This window comes from Rosa chinensis, chromosome 1 (assembly GCF_002994745.2).
Source record: "Rosa chinensis cultivar Old Blush chromosome 1, RchiOBHm-V2, whole genome shotgun sequence".
Lineage (NCBI taxonomy): Eukaryota > Viridiplantae > Streptophyta > Magnoliopsida > Rosales > Rosaceae > Rosa > Rosa chinensis.
Window position 1 is genome coordinate 13,469,584 of NC_037088.1, and position 15,046 is coordinate 13,484,629.

General features: G+C 40.2%; 2 protein-coding genes and 1 pseudogene across 2 annotated transcripts; all 3 read right to left on the reverse strand.

The window, feature by feature from the left end:
* Nucleotides 1–316: 316 nt before the first annotated feature.
* LOC112201572 lies at nt 317–1,406 on the reverse strand. Its single transcript, XM_024342483.1, has 4 exons — nt 1,272–1,406; nt 934–1,151; nt 795–864; nt 317–676 (listed from the first exon to the last, which is right to left on the reverse strand). The coding sequence occupies exons 1-4, from the start codon at nt 1,404–1,406 to the stop codon at nt 317–319; spliced, it is 783 nt and encodes a 260-aa protein (XP_024198251.1).
* A 1,179-nt stretch (nt 1,407–2,585) lies between these two features.
* On the reverse strand, nt 2,586–9,602 carry LOC112182804 (annotated as a pseudogene).
* Nucleotides 9,603–9,617: 15 nt separating this feature from the next.
* LOC121053006 lies at nt 9,618–14,283 on the reverse strand. The gene is made up of 9 exons (XM_040519293.1): nt 14,229–14,283; nt 13,349–13,555; nt 12,338–13,186; nt 11,815–12,037; nt 11,478–11,724; nt 10,900–11,116; nt 10,315–10,680; nt 10,098–10,255; nt 9,618–9,767 (listed from the first exon to the last, which is right to left on the reverse strand). The coding sequence occupies exons 1-9, from the start codon at nt 14,281–14,283 to the stop codon at nt 9,618–9,620; spliced, it is 2,472 nt and encodes an 823-aa protein (XP_040375227.1).
* Nucleotides 14,284–15,046: the final 763 nt, after the last annotated feature.

Consider the following 15,046-nt stretch of genomic DNA (forward strand, 5'->3'; position numbering starts at 1 on the left):
AGTTAATCAGACAACAGATATAGTCCAAGAACTGAAGTTTGAATATCAGTCAGACAACACACAAAATAAAAGTCTGTTGTCTGAGAAGCTTAACATACAACAGCTTCAACACTAGCACTGTTGTCTGAAGGCAGCGCCGCAACTGCCGCGCAGCTGCGCTTGGCATCTGCTGAGCCACCTGCCGAGCCATTTGCCGAGTATCACACAACATGTTTAACACATATACGTTGTCTGTATGTTTCACAGACAACTATGTTCCACCGTTGTCTGATTTTTCATCAGACAGCGGTCACCTCTACAACGGTGGCATTCCAAATCAGACAACAGTTTCTGTCTGTCGTTTGATACCACTTTTGGCATAGTGATAGTCTGAGATACCCTCAACCTCAAGGACTTTCGGAATCAGAATAAGCATATTGGAGTTGAAATGTGGAGGAAGGTGACCCATCTCAAAAAAGTCTTGAACCGCAAGAATCACATCACCTGAGACCACGGACCAGCAGGCTTTAAAAAACCCTTCTCCAAAACCATCGAGCCCAGGTGAGCTACTACTATCCATGGACCTGACTACTAAAGAGATCTCCTCGTCAGTGGGTATAGAAATGAGCGACAAATTCTCTTTAGCTCTGACCAAATATGGGATCACTCTCTCCACAAGGCCAGAATCAATGATGCCCTAGTCCCGAGTAAACAGTCTTATAGTGTTGCACAATGTAACTAGCAATAGAGTCATGGTCCTGCAAGGTAACCTGTCCATCAGACAAAGTAGAAATCGTTTTATTTAAACGACGCACCTTTACCATGTTGTGTAGGAAAGATGTATTACGATCTCCGTCTTTTAGCCATCGCACACGAGACTTATCCCTAAGTAGAGTATGTTGCAGTGAAAGCTCAAACTAATAATGTGCATTAGCTGCATCCTTCCTCATGTACCTATCCTCTGAAAGGCCCAAGTCCATAATTTCTACTTGAATAACATCCAAATCATGCCTAGCAGCATCCACCTGCGCATGCACGCCGAAGTGGGCTTTATTTCCTGTCTTAAGCATGACTTTAAGAGCATGGAGCTTTGAGCACAGAACGAAAATTAGGCAGCCATAGAACTGAAGACCATCCCAAAAAGCTTTAACAAGATGGATGAAATCGGGGGCCTGCAGCCACATATTTTGAAACTTGAAAAGAGATCGATAACACAAAGCAAACTTTGAGAAAGAGAGAAGAATTGGACAGTGGTCTGAGGCTAATTTAGTTATAGTACTACACTCTAGGACCTGCCAAGCCTCCAACCAGGCCAAATTACCTAGAGCCCTATCCAACCTAACATCAGTTCGACGGTTAGACCATGTGAAGGCTAGCCCAGCAGTAGGAATATCCACTAGCCCACATGTAGCACAAGTTAATTTCATCGTTCATTTAACAAATAAAACAAAAAACAAAACCAAATCAAACGAAATCAAACGAAGTTGCAGTTAAAGGCCAATTTATTGTTTTCAACTTTTCCACGTACCTCATTCATGGGAAATGCCATCTTGCATGCTATAAGTTGTCAGGGAGCTTGATTTTCTTGTTATCCGAGGACCTTGGTTCTCATTGTAGCTGGCTTTGGACTTTAGTTATTTGTGGGTGCCTTGTGAGGTTTGTGAATGTCCCAAATGGCGTCATCCTGTTATGTAATTCGCTAATCAAAATTGTAGAAGTTAATCTTGTGGAATAGTTAAAGTGCTCTAGGATAGTGAAATTGAACCTCCAAAATTGTTAGATCTATACATTATTAGTATGCAGGGTACACTGCAAAACAACTTATCTAAAACTCATTCACTCAACCCGGAAACAAGTTTGGAGTTATTCTAGTTCGTGTATTTGAATCCTCACTACTTCGGAGCCCTATAGAACTTTTACCCAAAAAAGTAATTTATTTCCAACATTACGCACTAGGTCCCTAGGGGCCAAAATATAATTTCATCACAAATGAATGCACTGACTCCAATCAATGGTGCTTTTCATCAACCTATTACCAAAACCTTCGGATTCTCTGTATGCTTTGCCGTAACGAACATAGTAGTCCTATAGCAAAATGATTAACAGACAGCGCCGACAGCGCCCACTAGACCAAAGAAGGTCCTTCATTCCTTTGTGATAGCAAGAGTTGCAGCCAAACGAGTCAAAACCTCATCAACCATGATAAAAACCCTAGAACGTGTGTGTTGAAAGAAGTAGAGGCAGAGAGGAAAAAACAACCCTAGCTCCTACAAACTTTCCTTTTTGCTAACAATATAAGTTGAGCCAACGCCTAAATAAAAATTAGGATAGACTATATATGATCTAACTAGAGCGTTGAAGGCAAGTAATAACCTTTATACACACACACACAGGGTCTTCATATCTACCTGGATCGGTTGAATTCATACAAGAATACTAGGAATGTATTGATCAAGTAGCTATAGAAATGAGTGCAAGAATAGATATTTATGAACTAAATATCTATCATAAAATATTATGATATATAATTTTCGATCATCACTTATTCAAGTACATCATGACTGTAGCTGCATGTAGTAATCTTGGTAGAAAACTTTATCTCGTAATTAAACGACGACATATACATCATCAATTAGAGCCAACTTGAAAGATTTGGTGAAAGTTTTAAGTTCTCTCAACCCTTGCAATGGAGATATAGCTTCACCAAATACCTTCACAATGGCACTACCAACAATAACGCCATCAGCCCCCCACTCAGCCACCTGCTTCACATGTTCAGGCTTCGACAACCTGAAACCAACCGCCACCGCCTTGTTTATCGCCTTTTTAATCTCACTCAAAAGACTTGGAACTTGTTCGTTCACAGGCTCACGAGCTCCAGTAACGTAACCCCCACCGTGCTCACCAGGTACACAAATCCCTCCGAAGCTTGGACAATGTCTTTCATGCGATCTCTTGTAGTAGTGGGTGTGGTTAGCAACACCAACTCAATGTCATTCTTCGCAGCTTCCATTCTCAACAGTTGTGTCTCTTCAAAAGGAACATCGGGAACCACAAGCCCACTTATGCCTGCTTCACTAATGTTCAACATGAAGTTTACGATGCCATGATTGATAATAGGGTTAGAGTAGGACATCAGAGTGATAGGGCAAGACAACTGTGGAATAACCTCCTTCAACATTGAGATAACCTTGTTCAAGTTTGTCCCTCTAGCCAAGGAACGAGTAGCTGAATCACGTATGACGGGACCGTCTAGTAATGGATAGGAGTAGGGCACCCCTAGTTCGATTATGTCCGATCCACAAGAATTGAGCACCTTCAATGCTTCTGCGGTAGTCGAGAGATCAGGATCTCCAGTGGTGATGTAGGGGATAAATGCCACTTTCCATTGTGACTTCAATTTTGTGAAAGTTTCTGAGATTCTGTTAGGGGTAGTGGTGGTGAGAGCAGCCATTGGATTTGCCCCAAGTAGTTTCTTGATTGAAAAGTTTGTTGTTGTTTGGAAAGGAGAATGAAGATGAGAATATATAGGGGGTTTGAGGGTTCTTTGTAATGAGTTGAAAAAAGCTGGTAGTGGACGTTAGAGAAATAAGAAGAGCCATATATGCTCTGACGGTGATAAACTGATAATATATATGTTGATCAGTTTATTCTCTACTATATATTGTGTGATCTGTGGGTCAATTGAGATTCTCTAGTACATATGAGCCATATCTACCTCACATGGATTTATCACGAACAGATGAATTGAGCGGAGATGAGTCTAGAGATCTCCATCCTCAAGTAGTCAAGTTTTGGTGTGGTAGCCAAGTGTTAATAGATCTCTATGCCCAGGGCGGAGCCATGTGGGGACTCAGTGAGTCCCGTGCCCTACTCAGTTTTACATATATATATATATATATATATATATATATATATATATTTTAAAAAAAATATTAATCTTATCGTAATTTTATTTAATTTATTATCTTTAATTAAAGTTTTAGTATATATTTTAAATTCAAAACTTTTTTATTTTTTTCTAAAATTCCTTAGTGTCTAACTTCATATGAAATTCTGGCTCTGCCACTGTCTATGCCTGTGAATTGTGATATCCATGCAAAACACATTATGTGTCTAAGAAAATATGACCAAGTTACATGTACAAATTTGCTTGTCCCATTAAAGGCCCAAATGTGGCCATTGGCTATAAGTTGTAAGGGGGCCGGGTTTCTTGTTGTCATTGGACCTTGGTTCTCATTGTAGTTGGCTTTGGACTTTGTTTATTTGTCAATGCCTTGTGAGTTGTGAGGTTTGTGAATGTCCCAAATGTGGCGCCATAATATTATGTAATTCGCTAATTTCGATTGTATGAAGCCAATCTTGTGGAATAGTTGAAGTGCTTTAGAGCAGTGAAATTGAGTCTCTAAAATTGTTAGATCAATATACTACTACTAGGTAGGGAACACCGTAAAACAACCTTTTTTCTAGTTGAAGCAGGTTAGACTTTATTGATAAACAAAAAACTTTTGGGCACATATTTCTCTTCATCTATTACATCTTGTATAAAGAAAGGAGCATGAGACTAATAGGAATTTAGATCATGTGTAAAAGCATGAGCTGCTAGAAGATGGGCCACTTTATTGGCTTCCCTCCTAGCATGAACCAAACGAGAGTTTGGAATAGAGTCCAAATCTTCACTGATATCGTCATATAGCCTACTAAGAGCTGAAATGTTCAGTGTTCTAGCTTGACACAATTGTTGCTTCAATGTCAAAAAGTCTGTTTCAAAAATAACAGGATAGAGAGAAGGAGTGATAACAAAATTAACTGCGCCTCTCTACAAGCCACCGACTATGCATGTTCTACTGAAACGATACGAGAGATAGCTTTCCCAACAGCACCCATATATGTACCAATGTCATCTTGCACCATGAAGCCCACTGCTGCCCTGCCAAACAGCAAAACAACTTATCTAAGGCTCATTCACTTAACCCATAAACAAGTTCAGACGTTATTCCAGTTCGTGACAAATACTTGCATCCGAACCGGTATGTGAGAATCCAAATTTTTGCTTATGTACATACAGTCAACAATTTAAATCCATAATTTAACCATTCAAAAGTTAAATCAACATTAAAAAATCATCTTTTTTTTCTTCTTCTTCTTCTTCTTTTTAAAAGAGGATCAAAGGATTTCACTCCTACCCCTATGGTGACTCGAACCCAGGACCAATCATTAAAAAATCATCTCTACAAAAGTATCGTGACAACCGTCTATTAGTTTAATGCAATTGAATGAGTAAACAATTTTTGTTTACAATGAATTTTTGCAAAGATTCTTTAATGATTGGTGTAATTTTTGAACGATTAAATCATGGATTTAGATTGCCGACTGTATGTAAATAAGAGAGAATTTGGATACTCACATACATACTAATTCAAAATTTTTCCCAATTAATGTATTTGGATCCTCACTACTTCGGAGCCCTATAGAACTTTTACAGAAAAACAAAATTCATTTTCCAACGGTACGCACTAGGTTCCCATGGACCGAAATGTAATTTTGTCACATATGAATGCATGGACTCCAAGTTTCCAATGAACTTCCTCATGGGAAGAGTCAACTACTCCTCCAAACCTTCTTCCTCTTCTTCATTTTTTTCTTTCAATCTCAGCAAATTATGGTGGTTAATTCACCGACTAGTCGCTGCGCCGCTCAGCTTAGCCGCTCCCTCGCTCCTCGCTCACCTCTCCCTTTCTTCAATCGGACCTTCCCCCGACCCCAGGCTCATCTCCGTCCGTTGCCAGACGCGGTCTCCGGACTCCTTCCGATCCAAGCGGCCGGTTGGTCTGGGCGAGCCAAAACCTCTGATCGGGTCCTCGGGTTCTTCGTCCAGCTCCTCCGCCATTGATTTTGCTCACATTGTGCCATTCTTTCAAGGTAAATGTTTCTTCTATCTTGTGAATTAGCTTTTTGTTGCGTACATGCACCTAGGTGTATTAAGATTGCAATTTTGCATGACATTGCAGAAGGTATCTTTTGCCTCCTTGATCTTTCACTATGTTTTAAAGCTCTGTTTGGAAGTATGTAGTTCAAGGGGAGTCTGTATGTTTTGTTGAAACAGATTATAAAGATCAGATTTTTGATGCTTTCTTAAGTTTGCGATGATGATGATGATTCGCTTTCTATGGAATGTGAAGAATCTGTAGTTTAGCAGTGTAGGAAAATGAATGGAAGAAGTGGTAACAGTGATGTTTGCCTCACTGGTGTCAAATCAAGTGTCGGGCCAAAGCTCAAGGCTCTTTGCTTATATGGTGATTTACTAATGTAACTTTTGCACATGCATTTAATTTTTGGGGAAATGATCATTTACTCAATTTTAGCTTAAAAATTGCCCACTTATCCAAACACTCTAAGAGATTATTTCCTTAATACCCAATTAAGTATTTTTTAATTCATTTTTATTTATTTTTGGAACAATTTTGCCCTCTCTTTTTTTGTCACTTAGAGAAATAAGTCATTGGAGACCTTGCTTGACTCCGGTGGCGGACTCCGCCGACATGTGACCAGACTCCGGCGACATGTGACAAGGCTCCTGTGACCGGTGACCGGAATCCAGCAACCAATGACCGGAATCCGGCGACCGATCACCAGAATTCTGAATCCGGCTACCGGACTGGTGACCGGATTTCGGCGTCTGAATTTATTGCCTCCTAATAATACCGAGTAACCACCAAAATGAATACACTACAGACACAATTGATCAATTTATATGCATATTATTGTCTCCCAATAATCATATTATTGCCTCGCAATAGACATGTATAATTACTCAATAAATTTTTTTTTTCATTCTTCTTTCCTTATAAGCTTTCTGCCAAATTTACCAAAAAAACAGAACGACGTCGTCCAACAGTGACGTCATCCGAGCCCTGCCAGCGAAGCTCAGACTCGATTCTGGCGTGGAGCTTCGGATACTCGATTAGCTTCGCTTCTTTCCTCGATTTCTAATAATACCCAGTAACCATATTATTGCCTCCCCCCACCCATTAATCATATTATTGCCCCCCAATACTCATATTATTATCTCCCTATACTCATATTATTGCCTCCTAATAATCATATTATTGCCTCCAATAATCGTATTATTGCCCTCCAGTGAATTGTATAAACTCTCAAAACCAAAATGAATACACTACAGACACAATTGATCAATTTATATACATATTATTGTCTCCCAATAATCATATTATTGCCTCTAATAATCTTATTATTGCCCTGCAATAGACATGTATAACTACTCAATAAGACTTTTTTTTTTCATTCTTCTTTCCTTATAAGCTTTCTGCCAAATTTACCCAAAAAAAAAAACAGAACGACTTCGTCCAACAGTGACGTTGTCTGAGCCCTGCTAGCGAAGCCTAGACCAGATGCTGGCGTGGAGCTTCTGATACTCGATCAGCTTCGCTTCTTTCCTCGATTTCTTCAACCATAGTCTAATACAGACGTCGCCTTCCCCGACGACGACATGGCAGTTCTTGACGAAGGGCTTGTATGCTTAATCATCCGCCGTCGTCGAACTGGACGTTGATGTGCGGCTGCTTTGATTTTGAAATTGAAGTCGTGGCTCCGAATCTCGGCGTCGTCGTCGTCGTCAATGTGGCCGAACGGAACCAGACTGAGCAAGAAAAGCAGCAAGCATCGGAAAAACGCTCGCCGCCGACCTGCCTGGCTCTCCCTTGATTCAGACAAATTGGACGACCGGAAATTTCCTATCTACAGACATGGAGAGAGAGAGAGAGAGAGAGAGAGAGAGAGAGAGAGAGAGAGAGAGAGAGAGAGAGAGAGAGAGAGAGAGAGAGAAATCGGTGAGGGGGGAGGAAAGATAAAATAGATCGAAGAGGGGAGGGGGGGAGAGAGAGAGAGAGACTGAGAGGAGAGAGATTGATCAGTTTCAATTTAATAATAGGGGCAAAATTGTCAAAATATGTTAGATTCGGTAAGTGGGGTTAAAAAACTCTTAGTGGAGTAAGTGAACAATTTTTAAGCTAAATTTGGGGAAGTGGTCACGGCCCCTTAATTTTTTCCTGTATTAGTTCGGGATAGGGATCGGTAGTAAAGATGTTAATAATTCTTATTATGTTGTTACTTTAGTCAAAATCGTCATTGCACACATTTATGTCTATCTATCTTCATGCATACCTACTTTTATATATCTAGGCACATATTGCTGGGGTATTGATATTTGTTGGCGTTTGGACTGTCATTAGCTATCGTTGGAGATATAACACCATCTGATGTTGTGATTAAAATTAAACAGTTTATGGTCGGACTTCTAAGGTCTCTGGCCTTATATAAGAACAGTCACCCTCTTTTCTAAGGTCTCCACAGTATGCAATGATATGCATGCTGACTTATATTAGTGCTGCTTACTGATCTTGGTGCTTAATTACCACTGTTTGTAGTCTATTGGAAAAAAGAAAGAAAGAAATTTCTAAAAAAAAAAAGAAGAATGAATGAAAAAAACTACACTACTAGTATGGGTCCCAGTTAGAAGCACGAAGCAAGTCGTTAGTGGTTGTCCTTATCATCTATTCAAAGTCTTCCTAGCTATAAAAGATTCTGCTACCCGTCTTGGTGCTTCTGCTTCCCTTATGATCGATATTTTTTTTTTTTTTGGCAACAGAAAACTTTCATTAAGCAAAGAACCAAACAAGAACAAACGCAGCTCCTCAAAAAAAAAGGAAAAAAAAAGGAGGCAAGCAAAGAAAACAGAGCCGTAATGAGGGCAAGGCAACCCATCATACAATAAGATATTAGAGATCGATATTTTTCTTTGATAGAGGAAACCACATTAGATTTAAGATTAGAAACAAGTCAGTCGTCTTTGATAAAGTCCCTAGTGGAAAGCAAGTGATTGAATTATGACGCAGTCGGAAAGATCACCTAGGTTTACAAGCAATAAACCTAAAACAAAAGGTTATGGAGTCCACCAAAGATAAAAGAAATAAATCTCAATTTGATTGAAAATATGATAAAAGATAGTTCTGCAACCGTTTAAGGTTGCTTATATATGAGAAAAGAAACCCTAGGGCGACTAACAATGAAACCCTAAAGCCCACGGGTAAAAATAAAACAAACCCAAAATAAACCAGGAAACTGAAATTTCGAGAAAACAGTAAATTGCAGTTTTGATGCCCTAAACGACCCCGAAAGGCCGAAAAAGTCCACACATCATGGCTTAGCCATGTGTTTTGTTCCTGGCGCGATTCCCTTTCCGGAAAGCTATGGGCCGCCCCAATCGGACACCGAGCTCATTCATGGCTATTAGTACCTTTTTGTTTTCCTCCTTTCGCACGATCAAACTGCTCCTCGAATCGGGCCGCCATCCGTTCTGCATCAGTCTCCTCCACCTCTGAAGAAATCGACCCTGAGTTCTCTTCAGGATAAAGAACCTCATCTTCATGAAACTCATGTAGATCAGCCACATTAAAGGTGTTAGAAATGCCCATGGAATCAGGAAGGGCAACAACATAAGCATTGTTGTTGATCTTCCTCAGCACCTTAAAAGGACCATATTTTCTGGGCTTCAGCTTGTTGTAGGTACCAACAGGAAATCGCTCCTTCCTCAGAAACACCATCACGTCATCTCCCTCTTAGAACACTTTAACTCGTTGACGCTTGTCAGCTGCAGCTTTATACTTGGCATTAGTTTCTTCCAGCTTGTCCTTAACTGCTTCTCTAACATCCTGCACATCTCTAGCCATACCCTCAGGAGCAGTACTAACACCAGAAACTTTAGGAAGCTTCACCAAATCAACCACATGTCAAGGAAAAGCAGTATAAATCAATGAGAATGGTGACTTCCCTGTTGCACTATGCACATCACTGCTATAAGCAAACTCCACCTGGGGCAAAGCATAATCCCACTGTTTGGGCCTATCTCCACAAACACTCCGAACCATATTACCCAAAGTCCTGTTAGTAACCTCTGTCTGCCCATCAGTTTGAGGATGAGTTGTGCTACTACGATTCAAAGCCGTTCCAAAAATTCTCCACAATGTAATCTAAAAGTGACTAAGAAACTTTGTGTCTCTATCAGAAGTAATGGACTTGGGCACTCCATGTAAACGAACCACTTCCCTGAAGAATAGTTTGGCTATATTGGACGCATCAACAGTCTTTTTACAAGCTATAAAATGTGCCATCTTGGAGAATCTGTCAACCACCACAAACAGAGAATCCACACCCCTTTGGTACGGGGTAATCCCAACACAAAGTCCATGGCAAGATCCTGCCAAATATCTTCAGGAACAGGTAAAGGGAGATAAAGACCTGTATTTTGGGACTGACCTTTAGAAACCTGGCAGGTGTAGCACTTCCTCACAATAGCTCCTACATCCTTCTTCAGCTGTGGCCAGAAATACCTCTCCTCAAGGCTAGCAATAGTTTTGTCACGGCCCAAGTGTCCACTCAAACCCCCTCCATGTAAATCTCTAATCAATTTCTCCCTCAATGAGGAACTAGGAATACAAAGCCGATTGCCTTTGAATAAATAACCATCACGCACATGGAAATCTGCAACTGTATGATTGCTACTGCACTTGGCCCAAATTTCCTTAAAATCAACATCTTCCTCATATAAGTCCTTTAAGAGATCAAAACCCACAACCTCTTGAGCTAGAGTGACCAGCAAGGAAGCTCTCCTACTCAAAGCATCTGCCACCCTATTAAGAGTACCAGATTTATGTTGAATCACAAAAGAAAATTTATGTAGAAAACTCACCCATCTTGCATGCATCTTGTTTACAGTTTTCTGACTGCTAAGGTACTTCAAGGCCTGATGATCAGTGAACAGTACAAACTCTCTCTGAATAAGGTAGTGCTCCCATTGCTTCAATGCCCAGAACACTGCTTAAAATTCCTGATCATAAGTACTCCACTTTTGTACAGTTTCACTTAGCTTTTCACTAAAGAACGCTACTGGTCTCTTTTCTTGTGACAACACAGCACCTACTCCCACGCCACTAGCATCACATTCCACCTCAAAGACCTTGTCGAAATTGGGAAGAGCCAGAACTGGTGTAGTACAAAGTCTCTCCTTAATTAAGGCAAAGCTCTTCTCTTGCTCTTCTCCCCACTGGAATTTTCCTTTCTTCAAACATTCAGTAATAAGAGCAGTAATGGTACTGAAATTCCTCACAAATCTCCTATAGAAAGTAGCTAAACCATGAAAGCTCCGCACTTCAGAAACTGTTTTTGGAGCTGGCCATTCTCTTATAGCTCGTACCTTCTCTTCATCAACCTGAATGCCTTCCTCTCCAACCACAAAACCCAGAAACAACAGTTTACTAGTGCAAAAAGTACACTTTTTTCAGGTTAATGTACAGTTTATTTTCCTATAAGGCTCCTAAAACCTGCCTCAAATGTACCAGATGTTCTTCTTTGGTTCTACTATATATCAATATATCATCAAAATACACCACGACAAAAGAACCAATAAAAGGACGAAGAACCTGATTCATAAGCCTCATAAAGGTGCTAGGTGCATTAGACATCCCGAATGGCATCACCATCCACTCATATAAACTATCCTTGCTCTTAAAGGCTGTCTTCCACTCATCCCCTGGCTTGATTCGAATCTGATGGTAACCACTTCGAAGATCTATCTTGGTAAACACCTTGGAACCCTCCAGCTCATCAAGCATGTCCTCCAAACAAGGGATAGGAAACCTGTACTTCACAGTGATCTTATTTATAGCCCTGCTATCAACACACATCCGCCATTGATTACCCTTCTTAGGAACAAGGAGGACTGGTACTGCACAAGGATTCATACTTTCACGAATGAACCCTTTCTTCAGCAAGTCTTCAATCTGCTCCCTCAAAATCTCGTTCTCTTTAGGACTTATGCAGTAATGGGGCAGATTTGGCAAGCTAGCTCCAGGAATCAAATAAATATGATATTGAATGTCCCTCATAGGTGGTAACTCATTGGGCAGCTCATCTGAAATAAGCTCTTCAAACTCTCCCAACATATTCTTCACTTCCTTAGGAATCATCATATCTTCCTTTTCTGCAGTCAACTACCCTTTAATCAACACTGGACAAATAACTTCAGATTCTGTAAAGGCTTCCTCCATCTCAAATTCATTGCTAGACAAAGTTAGAAAACTCTCCCCTTTCTTCACACCAGATCTCTCAAATTGATAAATAGGAGCCATGGCAATTTTATGACTATTCCACATAAACATCATCACATTATCTCTGCCTTTATACATCACATCCACATCATATTGCCAAGGTCGCCCAAATAAAATATGACAAGCATCCATATCAATAATATCACATAGAACTTCGTCTTTATAATGCTTACCAATGGATACCAGTACTTTGCAGGAATCAGCAACTCGAACTTGTGGACCTTTCTTGACCCACCCCAGAGAATAAAGTGTATCATGAGGCTGCGTAGGCAACTGCAAATACTCCACCAACTTCTTGGCTATGAAATTTTCGCAGCTCCCATTGTCCACAATTAGATTGCACACTTTGTTATTAATGGAACAAAGTGACCTGAAAATATTGTGCCACTGCCCATCTTCCTTAGGAGATAATAAGATCCTTTGCAACACAATATTAACCTTCTCAGGAGACTCCACCACCGTACACTCAACCCCTTCATATTCATAACCTCTTCCAACTTCTTCTTCATCTTCATCATAATCATCTATAAGGGCAGATTGTCTCCTCTCAGGACACACATTAGACCTATGCCCTGGCTTGTTGCACCTATAGCAGACATCTGTTGTAGGCCTAGCATAAGGATTGGTAAGCCTCTGGTTTGGGGCCCTATTTGGAGCACCACTAGAACTGCTAGAACTGCCAGTCCACTTAGAAGGGGGATTGGAAACCCTAGAAGCACTTCCTGTAATCTGCTGTAAGGCTTTACCCTTGTCAGTTGAGGCGTTTACCAAATCTGTGCTCCTTTGGTAGTTATATCTCTGGAAAGAAGATACTCGTGAAGGCTTCTCTAACAACTCTGCCTTTAATGCTAGTTTCGAAGCTTCGACCACAGTCCACACAGTTTGCAACCCAATTTTCTCCTGAATGCTTTTGCTCAATCCACTAATATAGCGAGCCACCTTCTGACCTTCAGTTTCTCCTAGTTCATTGCGCTCAGAATAGCCTAAGAACTCAGCAATGTACTCAGCAACGGTCCTCGTACCTTGGACTCATTCAATATACAACCTGTACAGAATCTGCTCATAATCATCCGGCAAGAATCTCTCCATCATAAGTTGCTTCATTCTTCGCCATGTTTTAACTCCCTGCTTTCTTTGCTTTTTCCGAGTATTCTGCAGCTTATCCCACAAAACTGTAGCAGTACTATTTAATCGCCAGGCAACATGCTTAACTTGCTTGTTTTCAGGCACCTCCATAATCTCAAAGAACCTGTCCACCTGAAGCTGCCAATCCAAATAATCTTCCACACCCAAGTTGCCCAAAAAGAAAGGGATCTCAGCTTTGACTTTGTAATCCTGATCAGCTTGTCCTTGTTGTTCAGGTTGCACAATTTCTTCTTCAGAACCAGATTCTGAATTATTATCAACAACTTCACCACGCGGAGCCCTAACTCGCTGGCCTCCTTCCCCGCCTCTATTTCGATTATTGTTGTTGTTGTTGTTGTTGTCGTTATTCCTCTCTCCCAACAGTCCACGAATTTCTCCAATCTGAGTATTCGCGGAGTTGAAGACAGCTGTAAACGCTGCTGTAAGAGCTTCAATATCTGCTTTCGTAACTTCACCCATTGCAACTAAGGCAAATAAGAGAGACAGGGAAGACCTACTCTGATACCACCTGACGCAGTTGGAAAGATCACCTAGGTTTACAAGCAATAAACCTAAAACAAAAGGTTCTGGAGTACACCAGAGATAAAAGAGATAAATCTCAATTTGATTGAAAATATGATAAAAGATAGTTCTGCAACCGTTTAAGGTTGCTTATATATGAGAAAAGAAACCCTAAGGCGACTAACAATGAAACCCTAAAGCCCACGGGTAAAAATAAAACAAACCCAAAATAAACTAGGAAACCGAAATTTCGAGAAAACAGTAAATTGCAGTTTTGAGGCCCTAAACAACCCCGAAAGGCCGAAAAAGCCCACACATCATGGCATAGCCATGTGTTTTGTTCTTGGCGCGATTCCCTTTCCGGAAAGCTATGGCGCGCCCCAATCGGACATCGAGCTCATTCGTGGCTACTAGTACCTTTTCGTTTTCCTCCTTTCGCATGATCAAACTGCTTCTCGAATCGGGCTGCCATCCGTTCTGCATCAAATTAAGTCAGTCGTCTTTCGCAAGAAAGCAAAAATTAAGTCAACCAAAGAGTGCTCATCTTGATCATAATTGATTTTATGACTGATGAACTTGTACCTGATTCATAACCCGAAAAACACCAGCATATATCTCCCTCTCTTTGGTATAAAAAAAAAATAATAATAATAATAATAATAATAAAATATGTACATGCACTAACAATTGGTATGTTTGGGAAACAAGAGTTGGAAAGAAGTTTTGGTTGGTTGTCCATCTTCCTATCCCATATAAATTAGTTTCTTATATACGCATCACATGGAACTCACCTATTTCACAACGGACAATATATCCTCTTTTGTTTGGTTAATACACACGATAAATAAATCAAAATGGGAGTTTTGGTTCTGATATTGGTTTTGATATCTTCAATTTTTAATGCAATATTCATTTTCTGTTGTAGCTCCTCCCTGCAACTAAACTATCCCTTAACCGAGATACTCGGGGGAAATGAGGTGTATAGGCTGGCGCTACTAGCAATCAAAGCTCAAATACAACACAGATCTCAACCAGGTCACAAGCTCATGGAATGAATCTCTTCTGATTGAAATATCTGTGAAATTTCTGATATATCCATTTTTAGAGTGGTTGATATATCATATAGGGAAAATATCTTATCTTCCACCGTTTTGGTGAAATTTCTCTAATATCGTCAAATATCTTCGATATATAAGATATTTAGGATATGTCCTGAGAAAATCAAAAAATATCTG